Consider the following 20,754-nt stretch of genomic DNA (forward strand, 5'->3'; position numbering starts at 1 on the left):
TACCCAAAAAAGATTTATTATAATTTTACCATTGGCCCTACATAGTAAGAAAAAGAATAACTGTTATGAAAAACCATTAAATTTCCTGATCGAATACATTTTGTGGATGTATTAATATCTATAACAATGACACAAATTTCCTATTTTATTTTAAACAAAGCAAATGGATGATAATTTTAAGTATTACATGGGTATTTGGGAGCCTGATATTTCTGTCATTTGTCAGAGGGGGTGGTCCCATGTCTTTAAAAAAAAAACAAAAAAATATATCCAGGGAAGCACCCTACAAATATACACATTCTCACCCATATATTTTATATTCAAAAGAAACACAAGCTTATTACTTTAAAAACCATACATTACAGAGCTATATAACATGATAAGCAAATGTTCTCTGTAATTCCTTCTTCCTTTTTTTTTTTTAATTCCTTCTTCCTAAAGAAAATAAAACCCTGCTAATTGGCATGTTGGCAAGATTTTTTTTTCCACTTAAATTGCTTTTACTTAAAATTTAGATATTATATGGGATCTCTAGTTGGCTCAGTGGTTTAGCGCCTGCTTTCGGCCCAGAGTGTGATCCTGGAGCCCCAGGATGGAGTCCCACATCAGGCTCCCTGCCTGGAGCCTACTTCTCCCTCTGCCTGTGTCTCTGCCTCTTTCTCTCTCTCTCTCTCTCTCTCTGTCTCTCATTAATAAATAAAATCTTTAAAAAATTAGATAAAGGAACCCTCACATAGGAACTTGAGAGGCCTGAATTTTAATTGACAACCAGATGCAAACTTGATAATATGGATTTGAGCATATCTTTTATGTATTTATTTGTTTATTTTTTGTTGAGCATATCTTTTAATCTCTTGATGTCATTATTCTGCTTTTTATTTTTCCTTTTGTATCAAGTTAAGGGCATTATTACATCTTTTTAAAAGATTTTTATTTATTTATTCACAGAGACACAGCTAGAGAGAGAGAGAGGCAGAGACACAGGCAGAGGGAGAAGCAGGCACCATGCAGGGAGCCTGATGCGGGACTCGATCCCGGTTCTCCAGGATCACGCCCCGGGCTGCAGGCAGCGCTAAACCGCTACGCCACCGGGGCTGCCCACATTATTACATCTTTAAGAAATGTGAGAAGGCTAGTGATGACTGGGAAGAATTTATAAGTATAAGCATAAAGTAGTGTTAGCACAAAGTTAGTCTTTTAGTTTTTTCTAATTCTGTTTTAATTGTTAAGCTTTGGACTTTTATCTTTTTGTTTTGTTTTCTTCCCCCTTGAAAAATGTGTAGCTTATTAACTTTTGAGAATGAGGAAAAATAGTATTTTTTACCCTTTGGTATCACATAATCAGCTGAGCCAGTTAGCTCAGACTTTCCTAAGTGATTCACCTTTTGGAAAAGGCCAGTCATGGAAAGTTTTTGCCTAAATAAAGGCTTTTCACGAAGTTCTGAGTAAGTGAAATGAAGTTAAAATGACATTTCTGCTGATAGCACTTTATAGCTAATAATGGGCCTTTCCTGTAGGCCTTTCCCTCTTATATATTAGAAGTGGTCTATGATTGAACTGTTGTCCTTGAAGATATTTTGAGAGCTTAATCCCTTCATATTACTTGTTAAAAATGGAGTTCTTCCAGACATACTATTCATGAAGAGTAAAATTCTGCTTTTTTACTTTTTTTTTTTTTTTTTTTGCTTTTTTACTTTGTATTGATTCCCAAAGTCCTTGAGAGAAACATAGCAGTTTATAGATGTCATTTTTTGTGACTGTGGATAGGACTTTGGCATTAAGAAGTTAACAAGAGATACTTCCGTTGACTATATAAGTTCCACATCTAACACAATGGGGTCTGGGGTGCTTTTCAGAAAATGTTCACCGATTTGCTTTAGGTAGCTGCTGCAGGAGCTTTGTGAGTCCTGTGGTAAAACAGGTAAATAAAACAAAACATGGGACACCTGGGTGGCTCAGCGGCTGAGTGTCTACCTTTGGCTCAGGTCATGATCCTCTGTCCGGGGATCAAATCCCACATCAGGCTCCCTGTGAGGAGCCTGCTTCTCTCTCTGCCTATGCCTCTGCCTCTCTCTCTCTCTCATGAATAAATAAATAAATAAATCTTTAAAAAAATAAAAACAAGACAAAACATGCTTTGCATAAAGGCTTCTTTTACCTTTCTTATACCTTGAACCACTTGGTCTTCATATTTTATCATGAACATTCTAACATTTTACAGTGATGTTCCTTGATATGGATCTTAAAATTTCCCACATTAGGTATTCTGTGGTTGTTTTTTGTGAAAAGTCATCCTTCTAGGAAATTTTTTGTTAACAGCCTCTTTCATATGTCTTTCTGAAATTCCTACTTAACAGATATAATACGCTATGCTAGGCCATGCTGTGATAACAAACCCAGAAATTCAGTAGCATAGCATGGTACAGTTGACCCTGAGAAACACAGGTTTCACCTGCATGGGTCTGCTTATATGTGGATTTCTTTTTGCAGAGCTGTAAATGTATTTTCTCTTGTATGATTTTCTTAATATTTTTTTCTTAGTCTTTATTGTAGGAATACAGTGGTCACACATATGCAAAATATGTGTTAAATCATTTGTTCATGTTCGGTAAGGCTTCTTGTCAGCAGTAGGCTATTAGTAAAATTTTTAGGAAGTCAAAGCTTACATGTGGATTTTCAACTGTGTGGGGAGTCGGTACCCTTCACCCCCACATTTTTCAAGGGTCAGCTCTACATATTACTGATGCAAAGTTCTATACAGATTGGGCAGCATTCCATCTTGTAACCAACTCAGCCATCTGGAACATACAGCTTTTGAGATTGTTATGGAAGAGGAAGAAAGAATAAATAGATTTTCATTTATTTTGTTTTCAGAATGAGACTTCAGTCCTGCCATGTGAGCTCGGACCTTCTACAGTTTTCATTTCTCTAAAGAGTAATGGGTTTTGCTGGTTGAGTAGGGGACAGTGGCTTATGATATGAAGTTAGAGAAGGGGATGTGGACCTAGTTGCTCCTGAGATAAACTTTCAACTGATTTTAGCCCTTCTTTCCCTTCAAAGGTTCCTGGGATCTCAATTTACTGAGCCTTTGTAGGATACTGTAGTACAGATTGGCTTATTATTGGCCATTCCATATTGCTCCAGGCTTAGATCAGAGAAAACAAAAACCAAACCCAATTTCTACGTGTCTGTTTACTTCCTACCTTCAGAAAATTTGATCAGCATCTTTTTTCTGTTACATCTTTTCTCCATATCCTTATATAATTTTGCCTTTGTAAATTTATTTACCACTGTTTAGTAGGGTTTTGGTAGGGAGCAGAGAATAAAGCATGTGTTTAGACCGTGATTTCTAAGTGCAAGTGTCCACTTATTTTCATGGCTGTCTCATATTCTACCCAGGGCAAGGAGATTTAAAGCACCTTTTTTCTAGTTCAGTACGCTGGGATTCTGCATTAAGCTTTAGGTCTGGATGTGGGTTTATTTTGATCGTCTGTGTAACACTGTAAGTTACTCCAAAGTTTAGTGGCTTAAAACAATTGTGTTCTTGTCATTTTCCATAGTTGCGGAGGGTAGCTGGGCTCTGGCAGCTCTTGCTCAGGATCTGTCATGCAGTTGGAGTTAGTGGCTGGATGTGGAGCCATCTCGAAGACTTCCTTGCTCCCATGTCTTGGGCCTGGACTGGGACAGTCTCCTCAGGCATTTCTTCCTCTGTAGACTTCCCAGGTATTGTGTGTAGCATGGGAGATCCAGAGTAGCCAGGCTAACTTGAGGTTTCAAGGTTGCATTCTCAAGAGAGCACCAGGTAAGAGCTGTGTCGTCTTACCAGCCAGCCTCAAAGTCATGTACTGACACTCCCACTGAACTCTGTGAATCGGCAGCCACAAAGACCCACCTAGTTTTAAGCGGGGAGGTGGAAGGGGTGACATATATAATTCTTTCTCACTGGGATGATATCCGGTTTTGGAAGAGCATGTAGAATGGCTTGTGGCAACCATCTTTGGGTTATAGAATCTACTACAGGATTCTTTCTAGTATTGCTACTTAATCTCTCCATAGTTCTGGGAAGGTAACTTAGTTCCTTAGATTTCTGATTTCTTGTTCATGAATATAAATGTGTCAGCTGTTGTTATAGAAATGCTGTATGACAAGCCATCCCAAACCTCAGTGGTATACAATAATAAGCATTTGTTTATTGCCTGTGTGTTTCTAGGTGTCTGGGGTTCAGCCAATCTGGGTTTAGCTCCAAGCTGCTGGGTGGATTCATATCTTCAGTGTGTGTCCTTCAGCCATCTTGGACTAGCTGGTACCTGAGGTGTAAGAATACAGGGCTAAGAGGAGGAACTCAAGGGACTAATGAAATAGCACAATATTAAAGCTGCTTTTCCTGTCAGATCAGCTGACATCTTATTGACTATCAAAGCGTGCACCCAGGTTCAAGGAATCAGTGGATTAGACAAGTTTCTTCTTGGTCAGTCAGGAAGGAATGTATATTTGCTGAATGATGGTCTGATCTCTGGTATAAATTCTCTCTCTTATTTTTGGCTCTTGGCTCTTGTTACTGAGAAGTTCATTGGGGAGAGTGAGAGATGCACAAAATAAGCCTAGTAAAGAGTAGGACCAGATTTTAGAGGGCCTCGAACAGGAGGTTCAGCAATTGCTGTCTCATCCTGAGTAAGACCGAGCCATTGCAAGAACATGGGCAGGGGAGTAACAGAAGCTGGTGTTGTGTTTAATCACTCCTCAAGATTAACTTGCCAGTGTTTCCCAGGGAAGGTTCTCAATACAGGACTCTCAAACTCACTCTGTGCTCCTGGAGTCGGTGACACCGTACTGAGTGCAGGAGTGAAATGGCTCTCAATAAGAAAACTTACTGCTGCTCCCAAGAGGCCTAGTCGGAAGGAGAGAAGAGGCAGAGACTTACATTCCTGCAAAGATGGAATTTATCCAATTCACCTGTCAGTATTCTTGGCCCGTTTAATCTGGAGGACCTGGTTGAATGCTCATGGTGCAATGACCTTAATCTTGAACACTCCTACAGATAGATTGGAATTTCTACAGAATTCCTCAGATGTTTTTTGACTTGGCAAGACTAAGCAGGCATTGGACACTTGTCCTCTCGTTAGCAGGAATCTCAGACACTGTAACCTTATTTGATCCTTTAGGAATCAGTTTTATTGAGGACCATTTTTCCAGATTTGAAATCAGACAGGATTCTTTATAGCTTTTTTCACTCCCAAATGAGTGTTGTTTAGCCAGTTTTAAGGCATTTTGTTTCATCTTTGGGTTATTTTAGCTGTGAAACAGGAGTATTCTGCAGAATATTTCCAGTTTATATTGTTGCTCTTCTTGAAATGTTAGTATTTTTCTCCCAAATATTCCATCTCCCCATTCCTCCCCAGACCTTTAAATGTGAGTCCTAATCTACATGTGAGGTGGAGTGGGAGAGCTCTCTCAGCCGTCCTGTCCACAGCCCCCAGGGACTATGACTCAGCAGTGACCACTGGAGTATGTAGAAGCTGACAGAAGTAATGGGGAGATTTTAGGGAGATAGGTACATACGTTGTTAATTCTTTTAGTAAAGGAAAATGCCTTTGTTTAGAACTGTTGTAGTAGACTTGAATCAGAAACCTTAGCCGCCAGAACTCATTGGGAGCCAATTGTGTGTTTTCCTTATTGTCACTTATTCCCTTTCCTTAGATTTTGAAAATACTTTTTTTTTTTTAAGATTTTATTTATTTATTAATGAGAGACACAGAGAGAGAGGGGCAGAGACACAGGCAGAGGAAGAAGCAGGCTCTGGGCAGGGAGCCCGACGTGGGACTCTATCCCGGGTCTTCCAGGATCAGGCCCTGGGCTAAAGGCAGTGCTAAACTGCTGAGCCACCTAGGCCGCCCCCTTTGCTTAGATTTTGTTTCTCTCTTTTTATTCTTGTAAACTTGATGTCTCCTTCCTTGACACAGGGTGACTAAGGAAGTGGATGCTACATCTAAAGAAGCCAAATCTTTCTTCAAGCAAAATGAGAAAGAAAAGCCACAGGCTACTGTCCCTGCACCTCTGCCGTCACTCCCTGCTGGGTCTGGGTGAGTGTTCTGGTCTCAGGCTCAGGTATGCCTGGCATGTTGAGAAGCTGTTTTCAGTACAAGCGCTCACTTTAACTGTAGCTGGCCTGACTTGTTTTCTGAGAGCAGGCATTATGCTGCTGCTTTGCCTTTGCTGAAATAGTTACCAAAATGGAGATGCAAAGAAAAATTTCTTATTTGATTCCAGCCTTAAAAAAGTGCTGATTTACAATGTTGTTGTTGTTGTTGTTTTTAAAGATTTTATTTATTTATTCGTGAGATACACAGAGAGAGAGAGAGGCAGAGACACAGGCAGAGGGAGAAGCAGGCTCCCTATGGGGAGCCTGATGCGGGTCTCGATCCCAGGACCCCAGGATCATGTCCTGAGCCAAAGGCAGATGCTCAACCGCTGAGCCACCCAGGCGTCCCCTGATTTCCAGTGTTGACCACAGAGCCGAATATGTAGTAGACTTTACACTTAAAAATAATTTTTGAATAAAAATATCAGCAGTTTATTAGCACTTCTAGTAAATAACAGGGTTGAGCGCTCAGGGACCACAAGGACCTCAAAGGAACATAGGAAGGTCAAAGCTGATTTACAAATAATTCTATTAACACGTTATAGGGAACTTAATAGTTTTCCTCTCTTTGTGTTTTCCATATTCCTTGAGTTATTTTTAGCTGAAGACTAGACTTTTTTTCCTTTGGGGGAAATACAAATTTCCTTCTTCATAACCTGTGTGTATGGTGTAAAGCATCAGAGTAAATATGAGAAGCCAAGGCGCGCTAGCCTACAGTGATGGTGACATGGACTGGCCCATCGGCAGCGCCCATCAGCCACTGACTCCTGTGGGGAGGGCTGTGTCCTAGAGGGTTGGGGGTGGAGCAGATCACCTCTGGGGGCTTCTCTGACCTGTCAGTCACACAGTTTGTCACTTCTTCCTTCTCTTCCTGAGCATACCTACCTACCTCGTTGCTATGGATAGTGAAGTTTTTTTTTTTTTTTTTTTAATTTTTATTTATTTATGATAGTCACAGAGAGATAGAGAGAGAAGCAGAGACACAGGCAGAGGGAGAAGCAGGCTCCATGCACCGGGAGCCCAACGTGGGATTCGATTCCGGGTCTCCAGGATCGCGCCCTGGGCCAAAGGCAGGCGCCAAACCGCTGCGCCACCCAGGGATCCCTGAAGTTTTGTTTTTTACATTACATAACAAAATTTTTTTAAAAAAAAATCTTTGGTTTTCCTATCACATTATGAGCTTTTCTAGGACAGGCCTTTCTCATCTTTGTAGCCCTGGCTCCAAACAGTGCTATATAAGCTTGTGTGCTCAGCTAGTTTGTGTTTACCCAAAGCAGACCCCAAGACAAAGGTTTGAGTACAAGTCATTATCATGGGAGGTGACTTCAGGAAGCTCCAGTAGGGAGGTGGAAGAGGTGAGGAAGGAAGCCTGGGTAAGATGTATAGATTCTAGCAGGTTATTGCCATTATTGGCTGGTGCTCCCTTGGTTCTGCTTGGTATCTCAGGGAGGTGGTGAAGAACATGGCCAGGGCAAGGAGACTGGGATTGTTTTCTTCCAGCTCCCGCCTGTCACTGGCTCAGGACTGCTTCTACATGCCCTCAGTCCCCAGCTGTGAGCAGCAGGGACTTGTGGTAAGATGCTGCTCTCAGCATGTGTGATGCTGCTCTCAGCATGTGTGGTGGTGGCAAGTGCAGGAATGTGGCTGGGCCATGTCCGCTTCTGCCGCATGCTCTTCATCTGCTCTTTACCCCAAGGCTTTCTATCCCACTGGAGCTAGTAGGTGGCAGAAGTCACATAGCAGTTACATAGAAACTTAAGAAGGAAAAGGATTTGAGAGCTTGCTACCACAGTGGAAATGACATAAACACCAAGGAGGGCAGCCATGGGAGTAACAGAATAATGTGAACAGGGCTTTCCACACTGGCCCTGATCATATTTTAAGACAGTAGTTTTCAAGCTGTGGTTTGCGATCATCATTTAAAATGGGGGTGCCTGGGTGGCTTAGTTGATTAAGCATCTGCCTTCAGCGCAGGTCATGATCCCAGGGTCCTGAAATCGAGCCTGCATCAGGCTCCCTGCTCTGTGAGGAATCTGCTTCTCTGCCTCTCCCCCCTGGTTGTGCATGCCTTTTCTCCCTCAAATAAATAAAAAAAAGAAAATAGGGACACGTGGGTGACTCAGTGGCAAGTGTCTACCTTTGGCAGATCGTGATCCCTGGATCAAGTCCTACATCAGGCTCCCTCTACCTATGTCTGCCTCTCTCTGTGTGTCTCTCATGAATAAACAAAAAAACAAAAAAAAAAAAACAAAAAAGAAAAGAAAGAAAATGGAATGAAGAAATAGTGCACTATACTATGTGGTATTATTTCATAAAATTTTTATACCAAGTGACAAAATAAACTATTTTTAGTGAGGATTGGGATTAAAAAAAAATGTATCTGTAGGATGAAGCAGCATGTTTTTAGCCTTATAATTATATTGTTTGAAAGGTTTTCTCTTCAAACCAGTAGCTTTCAGATTTGGTTGACTCACAGTAAGGAATATGTTTTATAGTATGTCCTAGTATATTTATAAATAATAGGTATGTAAAAAAGTAAAAGAAAATTTGGTGTAATATTTACCTTTACTACGCATGATGAATTCTCATTTGCTGTTTTAATGACTGTGTGTAGTATATGTCATTAAAAAAGAATGTTTTGGTCCACTGAATTGATTTCACAATCTACTACAATCTGAATTTGATAAATAGTATTCTGCAGGTTTTACTTGGGTTACCAGGCATGTATGTGGTATTATTAAACAGTGTCTCTTACATTTATTAAAAATCCTACTGTAGGGGATCCCTGGGTGGCGCAGCGGTTTGGCGCCTGCCTTTGGCCCAGGGCGCGATCCTGGAGACCTGGGATCGAATCCCACGTCGGGCTCCCGGTGCATGGAGCCTGCTTCTCCCTCTGCCTGTGTCTCTGCCTCTTTCTCTCTCTCTCTCACTGTGACTATCATAAATAAATAAAAATTTTAAAAAAATTTAAAAAATTTTTTTAAAAATAAAAATCCTACTGTAAAAATTAACTCTGGATTAAGTACCAGACAGAAATAAATATTTCTTTTTTTTTTTTAAGATTTTATTTATTGGGATCCCTGGGTGGTACAGCGGTTTGGCGCCTGCCTTTGGCCCAGGGCGCGATCCTGGAGGCCCGGGATCGAATCCCACATCGGGCTCCCGGTGCATGGAGCCTGCTTCTCCCTCTGCCTGTGTCTCTGCGTCTCTCTCTCTCTCTCTCTCTCTCTCTGTGACTATCATAAATAAATAAAAAATTTAAAAAAAAAAAGATTTTATTTATTTATTCATGAGAGACCCAAAGAGAGAGGCAGAGGGAGAAGCAGGCTCCCTGCGGAGAGCCCAATGTGGGACTCGGTCCCAGGACCCCAGGATCATGCCCTGAGCCAAAGGCAGACGCTCAACCGCTGAGCCACCCAGGAGTCCCAGAAATAAATATTTCTTTAAATAATCCCCTATTGATGCTTAGAGATTCTAGTTGAAAACCATGTTTATTTCAGAAAACACTCTGTTGCTCTAATGATGAAGATAACTAGAGAAGAGGCAGCTTACCAAGGTCAGCTTGCTTCAGTCATTGTGTCACTTGTGGAAGCGTCACTGTTCTGTATTCATGTCTTCCTTTCTTGGAAAGAGTGAATAGCTCTCAAGGATAAATTGCTGAGATGATATCTGTATTAGGGAGACCCAGCAGGAAACAGATGGCATCCTCAAATTAGCATTCTTTCGGGAGAGTTTAATAACTCACTAAGTGATGAAAAACCAGATTAATATCCAGATCTCCCATTCCTCCTTCTTTCCCACTGCTTGCTGTGACACTACATTCTGACAGTAAAATGGTAAGGAAGACTCAAGATTATTACAGTAGGTGGCAAGACTATCACAATAAGGGGGAGAGATCAGGCTCAGCTCTCAGTACAGCAAAAACAGCTGGGGATTTATGGTCAAGGAGCAGAATGAAGGTAGCCAGGAGGGTGTCTGAGGATGAACATTACTAAGAGACACCAGGGATAGGGAGATTCTTGTTAAACAGACTTAACAGGATTCTTGCTGAAGGCAGGCTGAGTACTTAGACATCAAGGCTGGGAAATGAGAAACTTACATATCAAGGGTGATCATATATCAAGATTGGAGGAATTTCTTAAAACTAATCTGGCAGGATTCTTGCTAAAATTGGGCTCAATTGCTAAAATGCAAGCCTAGCAAGCATGGAGGCCAAGATGGAGGCCGAATTGAGAAGAGGACCCAAAGGAGCCTGATTAAGGTTTGATAAAGAAGAGTGTCTTTCTTGAGGTGTTTATACAGGACAGCATCTAGGACAGAGAGCTGAAAGACAGGTGGAATCTGGAGGGGCTGGTTGGTAAAATACCTTTTCAATAGATGAATGGGCTGCCAAGTCCCTTATAAAAGGGGGTCAAGTGAAATTTGATTAAAATCAGTTTCTTCTAAAGATTTTATTTATTTATTTAGAGTGCACCGGAGGAGTGCAGAGGGAGAGGGAGAGAGAGGATCTTAAGCATGGAGCCCAACATGGGACTTGATTTCATGACCCTCAGCTCATGATCTGAGTGAGCCAAAACTAAGAGTTGGATGCTTTTTTTTTTTAAAGATTTATTTATTTATTTATTTATTCATTCATTCGTTCGTTCGTTCGTTCGCTCATTCATTCATGAAAGACACAGAAGAGAGAGAGAGGCAGAGACACAGGCAGAGGGAGAAGCAGGCTCCATGCAGGGAGCCTGATGTGGGACTCGATCCCAGGACTCCAAGATCATGCCCTGGGCCAAAGGCAGGCGTTAAACCACTGAGCCACTTAGGGATTCCCCGAGAGTTGGATGCTTAATCAGCTGAGCCACCCAGACACTCCAATGTCTTATAAAATGCAGTAACGGAATATAACAGATTACAAGATATGTCTGTTGAGTTAAAAAAGTGCTCAGAGTTGTACATTGAAAATTTCTGAATAAATTTTTTAATAAGTCCAGAAGGTGACCTTCAAGGTTGTTGGCATGATCATTTTTCTGAAATGCATCTCAGAAAGCTTGTCCAGTTGTAATTGTGCGTGGGAAAAGATGGGGTCAAGAGGAATCCATCTGATCTGAGGTGTCCAAGTGGTCACATTTTATCAGTGCAAACATTAGTATCTGCTGCAGGAAGCACATGCCTGGCATGGGATGTCTTTTCAAGGGAAGAATCTGTAAGAATACAATTTATTAATATAAAATTATTGTAATATTTTTCCACAGATGTTTTTCATTTTCATTTTTGGAGTTGCTTCAGTTTATAGAAATTGTCCAGCAGAAACACTCCTATTTGTTTATTTTTCTTTCTCTAAACAGATTTAAGCAATACAGGAAAACCAGAGCAGGAGGGTAAAACATCCTGTCCCACATCCTTTGCTAGCAAATAAGAACAGATTCACAGGAGCAAATGTTTGTAACTGAAAATGCATTTCCTTTACATGTTTAAAATAGCACACTGCTTGGGCTATAAAAAGCCAAAGTTTATGCTTTGGGAATGAAGTAAACCAAACACCCGATTTTAATTAGAGGCAGAAATCAGAGACAATAAGAAGCGTTCTCTACATTTAGTTGTAGAAAGCACAATAGCTCAGTGTGTCTGAATTCCTGTAGTCCTGTTGTTCTAAACTCTTGATCCATTTTTTTTTCTTAATTTTTATTTATGTATTATAGTCACACACAGAGAGAGAGAGAGAGAGAGAGAGGCAGAGACACAGGCAGAGGGAGAAGCAGGCTCCATGCACCAGGAGCCCGATGTGGAATTCCATCCCGGGTCTCCAGGATCGCGCCCTGGGCCAAAGGCAGGCGCCAAACCGCTGCGCCACCCAGGGATCCCTCTTGATCCATTTCTTGCCCTGAATGCTCCCCAGGGCTGCCCACAGCCCCGCCAGTCCCCACTCCAGCATCGACAGCCATTTGAATCCAGCTTTCGTGGGTATTTGGGTAGGTCATCCTTTATCCTCACACTTACTACTCACCTATTCCAGCAGTAGGCTATTGTTAAAGTTTATTTATTTATTTTATTTTTTTGAAAGAGAACCTTTTACTATTTTTATGTACAGAAAATTCAACAGCGTCTACTCAGCCCAGCTTGGTGGCCAGTTCTTTAGCTTTTGCTTTTTCCAGCTTGGCGATGTGAGCCACTGACTTCAAACCCAGGACGTTGCCTCCCCAGTGATGGTGGATCTCATCATATCTGTCATTGTAATTGGTTCTGATGGCTTCTACCAGCTTAGCCAGAACTCCCTTGTCTCCCGAGTTAACCTGTGTGAAGGCGACAGTGGCGCAGGTCTTCCTGTGGACCAGATGCCCCAGCCTGGCTTTCTCCTTGATAATGCAGTAGGGAACCCCCATCTTACAACACAGGGCAGGCAGGAAGACAACCATCTCAATGGGATCCACATCATGGGCTATCACTACCAGCTGAGCCTTCTTGTTTTCCACCGAGGTGGTGACAGTGTAAACCCCTAGGACACAGAACCCATTAACCCTGTAGGACTGCTCCTTTCACAAAAGCTGTCCTACTACTCTGGGCCCAGCCGTAACTCAGGGTTAAAAAGCTTGATTTTATGCTTCACAGAGATTCCAGGTGAGACTTGTTAAAGTTTATAATCCTAGCCGCAGGCATCAACTTACTTAAGGGCTTGCTGTTTAGTCGCTTCCTTATAGATTGGAAATGACCTGAAGCAATGAAACATAAGAGTGAAAAACATCATTTTTCCATGTAGTTTTGTCTTGTCTTCTTGGTCTCTTGAGAGAAGAGAGAGAGAGAAAAGACCTTACTGTTGAGTCTCACACATCGTGAGTAGAGGTTAGCAACATTTGCCTCCCATATAGAAAAGTCAGAATTCGGGACACCTGGGTGGCTCAGCGGTTAGGTGTCTGCCTTCAGCCCAGGGCGTGATCCTGAAGACCCGCAATTGAGTCCTGCATCAGGCTTCCTGCATGGGGCCTGCTTCTCTCTCTGCCTCTATGTCTCTGCCTCTCTGTGTGTCTCTCATTAATAAATAAATAAATTCTTAAAAAAAAAAGAAAAGTTAGAATTCTGCATAGTGTACTGCTGAAGGTAGGAGACCCAGACGAAAGGTCTGGGAGGACAGTAGCCCCCGACTGTCTCTGTGGTTTGTCTGTGCTCAGTGTGCTTGACCAGATGGTCTCCAGGAGCCATTCATCTGTGCAGCATTCTTTCTGGCTGAGCAGGTGATTTCATCCCTCCCAGTCTCATTGGACAGGAGTTGACAAGACCTTGTTGGCTTTTAAGATTTTTACATTTTTCGGTGTACAGCCTTCTGATAGCATTGAGCATTTCACTTTAAGTAACAAAAATTAGGCAGAGCCACAATGTTAGGTGGAAAGGTTTCTAATTTTTTATCAGAATCTCTTGTTACAATGATCAGAGTTCTGATCTATCTTGATCAGCTTTTAAGCCCTTTTACTTTTAAAGGAGCTGCTCTCATGTGGAGAAGAGCATTTAAAAGCTGTAATAATATTTTGAGTATCTTTACTAACAGAAGAAAGGACCGCCCGAGTTATTCACAGTAAATGTATTCGTATCAACAACAACAAAGACAAGCTCCCTCAGAAGTCTGACTTTATCTCTTGGTCTGAGGCCCTGGTGAGATGCCTGAATAGTTGGTATGTGCCCCTGTTCTGGTGAAGAGATGTACCTGGTGAGGTTACTTTTAATGCCTAGAGAATGGCCACTCCAAGGAAGAGGAAAATCAGCTTGTTTCAAAAAAGTAAATATTATGAGTAAGGGCTTATGGGTAATAATTAAGATGATTGAGAGAAAGTGGGTTTCCAGCAGAAATGACCTGTAATAATATATAGTCTTTAAGGGAACAAATGGTATTAGTTTAATGATTTAAAATTGAATGTGCTTTTTTTCTTTTTAGAAACAGTTTTATTGAGCTGTTTTTATTTGAAATACACAATTCATTGGTTTTTAGCATATTTACAGAGTTGTGAGTTCATAAAACTCTGCAAACACGATGATTTCCATCACTCCAGAAAAGAAATGCAGTTGCTCTGCATCCCTACCTATCTCCCACACTCGCAGGCAACTGCTAATTGATCTTCTGTGTCTACTGGGTTTGCCTGTTTGGACATTTTATGTAATTGCATCATACGATATTTGTCCTTTTTGTCTGGCTTTGACTTAGCATAATGTTTTCAAGATTCATTCATGCTTCTGTACTGCATTCCTTTTTATGGCCAAATAGTAATCCCCTATATGAATATACCATGTTTTGTTGATCCATTCATTTCGATAGACATGAAATTGTTCTCATTTCTTGGCTATTATAAATAAGGTGTCTATGAACATTGATGTACAGGTTTTCATGTGGACATGTGTTTTCACTTGGGTATGTACATGGCTGTGGAATTGCTCTGTCATATGGCAATTTGGTCATGCTCTTGAATAGGAGAATGAGCCGTAAGAGAAAAATCCAGGAATGTTACCAAAGGGTGGGTGCTTTGGTTGCCTAGATTTCTTCCACTGTGATTTCTCTGAAGCATGTGCAGTTCTGTTTGTAAGCTCTGGCTATAGGAAAAACTATGAAAAACTATGAAAAACTATGATGTGGGACGCCTGGGTGGCTCAGCAGTTGAGCATCTGCCTTTGGCTCAGGTCATGATCCCAGGATCAAATCCCGCATCGGGCTCCCTGTATGGAGCCTGTTTCTCCCTCTGCCTATATCTCTGCCTCTCTCTCTCTGTCTCTCTCATGAATAATAAAATCTTAAAAAACAAACAAACAACAACTATGACGTTCAGTAACACTATTATAGCAATGGCTAGAAAAAAAGAGAAGGCAGTTTTCTACTGTCTTAATTAATTCTAGAAATAGAGGGATGTTAGCCTTTTGATTTTTTTCCCACAACCAGCTTTAATCTTTCTACTGAGTGAGATTTCCTGTTTGATGATCATTTGGGATTTTAGTTCAGTTGACTCAGGGCTGGCCGTGTTCTTATTTTATTGCTGGTTGAAAAGAGACGTTCTTGACCTTCCCACTAACTCTTGAATTTAACTTTGTTATTCTTAGTGGTTGTGGTGCTATCAATAGGAGGTGTTCAGAAATGTGTGGGGGAAATATTTTGGTTGTTACAAGACTTGAGGAGACCACTGGTACTTAGTGCGTGGGGTTCGGGAATACTAAATATCTGCATTACCTAGGACAGCTTATACTGAGAAGAATTTTTTTTTCCAAAATCCCCTTTGAGACACACTGTTTTAGGGGAGTTGGTTGGGGGGGGTTCCCTCAGTTATATAACCACTGGGATTTTCTTCAGTTTCTGGTTTGAGACCCCACTCCAGGGCAGGCATTCACAAACTGGCAGTTCCGAACCAAGCCTTCCATTAGATGTTCTTATTTGGCCAGTGTTTAAAAATCAGGAGAGTTGACATAAAAATCTGGATTCCTGGTTTTCTTTAGAATGAGAATTGTCATTGCCCTCCATCTTTCCTTACAGCAGCATTGAGTTGGAACAGAGTGGATGGGGTTTGCCCTTTCCTGGCCCCAACTTAGCTGCTCCCTTTTATGTTACCTGCTGGGTTCCTGTAGTCAGGTGTTTCTAATGCTGGGATGACATGTTTCCCTTTAATGACCAGGTCAGTTTTCTTTTAGGACCAGTTTGTCCTTCGGATTAAATATCAGACATACTGTCTTCTCAAGCATGCTGCATGTTAAGTGTTCTTTACCTTTTACAAAAGGATAAACGGCTCCTATTGATAGATTATTGAATTTAAGGCACAGTGCTAAGTGTTTCACATGTATTATTTTCTTGAATCTATACATAAATACTTTAAGAGGTAGATGCTAACTTTGTGCCCATTTCACAGACCAGGAAACTGAGGCTCAGGGAGGCGCTATTAATTTGTGGAGATTCTGTAGTTGTTGTTGGAGGCAGGGTTCCAGTCCAGAATCATTTGAGACCAGAGGCTGAGCTCTCAACCACAGTGTCGTACAACCAGTCTTACCCTCCTAATTGACTTTTTTTTTTTTTTTTTGGTATCTCTTCAGCTTTATAACTGATGAGGGACTCTTTAAAAGCTATTTTGAAGGGATCCCTGGGTGACTCAGTGGTTTAGCACCTGCCTTTGGCCCAGGGCATGGTCCTGGAGTCCTGGGATCGAGTCCCATATCGGTCTCCCTGCATGGAGTCTGCTTCTCCCTCTGCCTGGTCTCTGCCTCTCTCTGTGTGTCTCTCATGAATAAATAAATAAAATCTTAAAAAAAAAAAAGAAAGAAAGCTATTTTGAATTCTGTTGTGTTTTTTTTTTTAATTTTTTTTTTAAAATTTTTATTTATTTATGATAGTCACAGAGAGAGAGAGAGGCAGAGACACAGGCAGAGGGAGAAGCAGGCTCCATGCACCGGGAGCCTGACGTGGGATTCGATCCCGGGTCTCCAGGACCGCGCCCTGGGCCAAAGGCAGGCGCCAAACCGCTGCGCCACCCAGGGACCCCTGTTTTTTTTTTTTTTTAAGGAAATTAGATGACCCTTTCCTCCCATTTCCTTTGTAGACTTTTTCCCCATTAACCACAGCTAATCCAGGTTTCCTATACTGAATTTCAGTCCCATTACTATCTCATGAAACTGAAGGGGTAGCACATTTTAAAAAATGAGTTTCAGGTGTGTTTGTACATTGATCATGTGTCAGCGGTCCACAGTGAAGATCTACTCAGTCACCTGGGGATAATAGTACTAATGGTTATTGCTGCTTCTGTGTGTAATTGGCTCCTACTGACTGAATCCTACATTGCAGATAGCTTATGTGAGGGTGTTGCCAAGGGAGTCAGGTAGGAGATAATCCTTGCCCAGTTCAGTGGGTTTCTTCTGGCAATCATTTGTTCCAGGGCAGGACTAGCTAGAAGTAGCTTTTATTTTTTTATTTTTTTTATTTATTTATTTTTTTAGAAGTAGCTTTTAAAATGATTTTTTTTTTTTCAAAGATCTTCTTGAGAGAGTGAGTGAGCATAAGCAGGAGGGACAAAGTGGGGAGAGAGAAGAGAATCTCAAGCAGACTCCCACTGATTGTGGAGCCCAACTCAGGGCTTGATCTCACGACCCTGAGATCACAACCTGAGCTGAAACCAAGAATCAGATGCTTAACCACCAGTACCACTGAGGCACCCCAAGATGTTATTTCAAGGACCTACTATGACAGTGGAAATGATTGATTCTGTCAGGGTTGGTGGTCCTGCTGTTATCTTACTTGTCAACTCCAGAATGATTGTATTTTGTATTATGGCAAGAAAACTCTGTACTGGACTTTACCTTCATGTTCTTCAGTGGATGCTAAATATTCAACTTCATTCAGTTTTCACTTATTCTTAACTGGCTTTTTAAATATACCTCTATGAGTAATGCAGTTACAGAGTAAATGAGTTTGAAATTGAAATTAAATTAATTCTCTAAAGATTTTCACATGAATAGTTGGAATATTTTGAATTTATTAAAGGTTATCTCATTCATGTTCTTAATTTGAGGAGATTGTTCCATGCTAAGCTAGGAACTGGAATAATTATGAATGGAGAGACTAGTAATATTCTTTGTGGTTTTGTTTTGTTTGGTTTGGTTGGGGGAGAGTGATAGAAAATTTGACCATTTGAGTCAGACACTGAAGTGCTGGCCAATGTGAGGGTCTAAATGAGAGCTCAAACACAGAAAAGCTTTCAAAGCAAGAAAATTTTTCATTTGTGGTCACCAGGAGAGGATAACCTCTGTCAGTTTATGACAGGATTTAATACCTACAGCAAATACTATGAGCCTAGGAAGTGTCCCTAATGGTTTTCAAGGTTGCCCAGAGTAGAACAAATTCTGGTGTTCTTAGAAAATCCTTAGGGAATTTGAACTTTATTACACAGAGCAGCCTTCTTCCTTTTGTTCTTATCATTGTGGTGTAGTTTAAAGAAGTTTCAGGGATCCCTGGGTGGCGCAGCGGTTTGGCGCCTGCCTTTGGCCCAGGGCGCGATCCTGGAGACCCGGGATCGAATCCCACATCAGGCTCCCGGTGCATGGAGCCTGCTTCTCCCTCCGCCTGTGTTTCTGCCTCTCTCTCTCTCTCTGTGACTATCATAAATAAATAAAAAATTAAAAAAAAAAAATTTAAAGAAGTTTCAAAAGTCTGTGAGTTTAAGAGCCAGTGGTTATATGTGTTATAAATTTTTAAAACTTAATTTTGCTATAGTCTTATAACCTTGGTTGTGCCAGATTTCTCTTGGTGCGAAATATGAGTCAGGAAAATGCTTTGGGGGCACCTGGGTGACTCAGTACGTTAAGCATCTGTCTTTGGCTCAGGTCATGATCACAGGGTCCTGGGATTAAACCCAAGTTGGGCTCCCTGCTCAGTGAGGAGTCTGTATCTTCCTCTCCCTTTGCCTGCTGCTCTATCTGCTTGTGTTCTCTCTCTCTCAAATAAATAAGTAAAATCTTAAAAAAAAAAAAAAAGGCGGGGTGCTTCTCTGGGAGTATAGGGAGGAATAGAAAGGATAGTTGAAATTATGACATTCACAGTTTACTTAGTATAATCATTGGAAATGGAAGCAAAGTTGTGAAAACCTTCCTTTAAGGAGAGAATTATGATGCTCTAGGAATGAAGTTAAACCATTTTGGTTAATTTAACTAATACTAAAACACTAATTTGTCCATTGTTCTGCGTTTTAGCTTCTTTTAGTGTACACTAGAGGGCAGAATTCTCCTGAAAAGATATTTCTTTGGCATGCTACAAGGAACTTGAAGCTTTCCTACATTTGGCATATATGAGTGCTATTATACATTTTTCTTTGCCTAATTATATTAGTGTCTCTTGGCATGAGATTTCTATATTGCTATAAGGTTTCTATATTTTTCTTTAATTAAAATTTGTTTTATTTTCAACTCTTACCATTGTGTTTACAAATTGAACGGTGGTTTTTCTTCTCTCATTTCTTTCCTTGAGATGCAAAATCTTTTTTTTATGTTTGTTTGCTTTTTTATCACAAATGAGAAAATAAAAATGACCCATAGTTCTACCACTTAATTTTTTTCAGAAAAAAAAAAAAAAAAAAAACCGTGAAATTTACTTGTCACCTGCCTGTTTCTTCATTCCCAACCCTAGAGGCTAATACAGTTGACCTTTAAACAGTGTGGTCTTTATAGTTGCCGATTCCCCTTCCCCAAGCAGTAAAAAATCTGTGTATAGGGATGCCTGGGTGGCTCAGTGGTTGAGCATCTGGCTTTGGCTCAGGGCATGATTCCAGAGACCGGGGATTGAGTCCCACATCGGACTCCCTGCATAGAGCCTGCTTCTCCCTCTGCCTGTGTCTCTACCTCTCTCTCTTTCTCTCTGTCTCACGAATAAATAAATAAAATCTTAAAAAGAAAAAAAAAAAAAAGAAAATCTGTGCAATAACTTTTGACTCCCCAGAAACTTAACCACTAGTAATGTGTTGTTGACCAGAAAGAAGCCTTACTAATAACATAAACAGTTGTCTGACACATATTTTAAATGTTACATGTATTATGTACTACATTCTTACAATAAAATAAGCTAGAGAAAGAAAATCTTAAAATCATAAGGGAAAGAAAATACATTTTAGTTCTATACTGTAAAAAAAAAAACCCCAGTAGAGGAAGCTGGTGGCTCAGTTGGTTAAGCATCTAACTCTTGATCTTAGCTCAGGTCTTGATTTCAGGGTTGTGAGTTCAGGTTGTGGGCTCTACTCTGGGCATCGGCCTACTTAAAAAACAAAACAAAACAATGCATATAAATGAACCTGTGCAGTTAAAACCCATTAAAACATAAACAGACTCTATATTAGTCTGCAACTTGTACTTTTACTTAACAGTCTATTTTGGGCATCTTTTCAGGTTCAATATAAGCATCTATGTATTTTAATGACTGCATTGTACTCCATTATATAAATAGTCTGTAGTTTGAGTAACTATTCCCTTATTGATGAGCATTTAGTTTTCCAAATTTTACAGTTAGGAATAATTCTTTAATGATCCTTATACATGCATTTTTATGTTTCTTATGCTGTTATTTCTGGGGGATGGATTCTTAGAAATGGGATTGTTGAGTCATCAGATATATGAACCCTAAATCCTAACAGATGCTGCTACATAGGCAATACCAATCTGAAGTGTCCCTGGTGTTACATTAGAGGCTTTTTCCAGACACCATTACCTATGTCTGTCAGGGTTTTCTCCACAGTCATGACATTAACTGGATTCTCATAACCTACTGACTTCATTTGTGTTTCCTCTCTGAAAACCTTTACCAAATATAGATTGTTTTCAAGATAAACTAATATTGTATTTCTGTGTATTTGCCAAATGTAATTAAGATTTGAGTATCACTATAGGTAGTCTCCATTCTGTATCAAGTCATTAAAGTTAGCTAATTCTTAGTTACCGAAGAGTTCAGGTAAAAATCTGAGTTTTATGAACACTGAGAGAAATTGTGAGCCAATTTAGGAACTGTATATTATAGGTCCATCAGGGATCCCTGGGTGGCTCAGGTATGTAGATTACTTATTCATTTGAGAGAGAACATGGAGAGGGAGAGGGATAAACTCTCCAATGCATGGCTCGATCCCAGGAGCTAAGAT

At 40.6% G+C, this 20,754-nt stretch overlaps 1 protein-coding gene across 7 annotated transcripts in view; it reads left to right on the plus strand.

Moving 5' to 3' along the window:
* The window catches only part of CFDP1 (craniofacial development protein 1), a 137,477-nt gene that overhangs the window by 17,293 nt on the left and 99,430 nt on the right, over positions 1 to 20,754 (plus strand). For 5 of the 7 annotated variants that reach the window (XM_025993061.2, XM_072731511.1, XM_025993060.2 and 2 more), the window contains exon 5: positions 5,961 to 6,080. The exons of 1 other annotated variant lie outside the window; for it this stretch is intronic. In XM_025993061.2, coding sequence (XP_025848846.1) covers positions 5,961 to 6,080 — 120 coding nt within the window. Of the gene's footprint in view, positions 1 to 5,960; positions 6,081 to 7,639; positions 7,755 to 20,754 lie in introns of those variants that run through there. One more of the 7 variants, XM_072731515.1, reaches the window with a different exon arrangement.

Source organism: Vulpes vulpes, chromosome 12 (genome assembly GCF_048418805.1).
Source record: "Vulpes vulpes isolate BD-2025 chromosome 12, VulVul3, whole genome shotgun sequence".
Classification (NCBI taxonomy): domain Eukaryota; kingdom Metazoa; phylum Chordata; class Mammalia; order Carnivora; family Canidae; genus Vulpes; species Vulpes vulpes.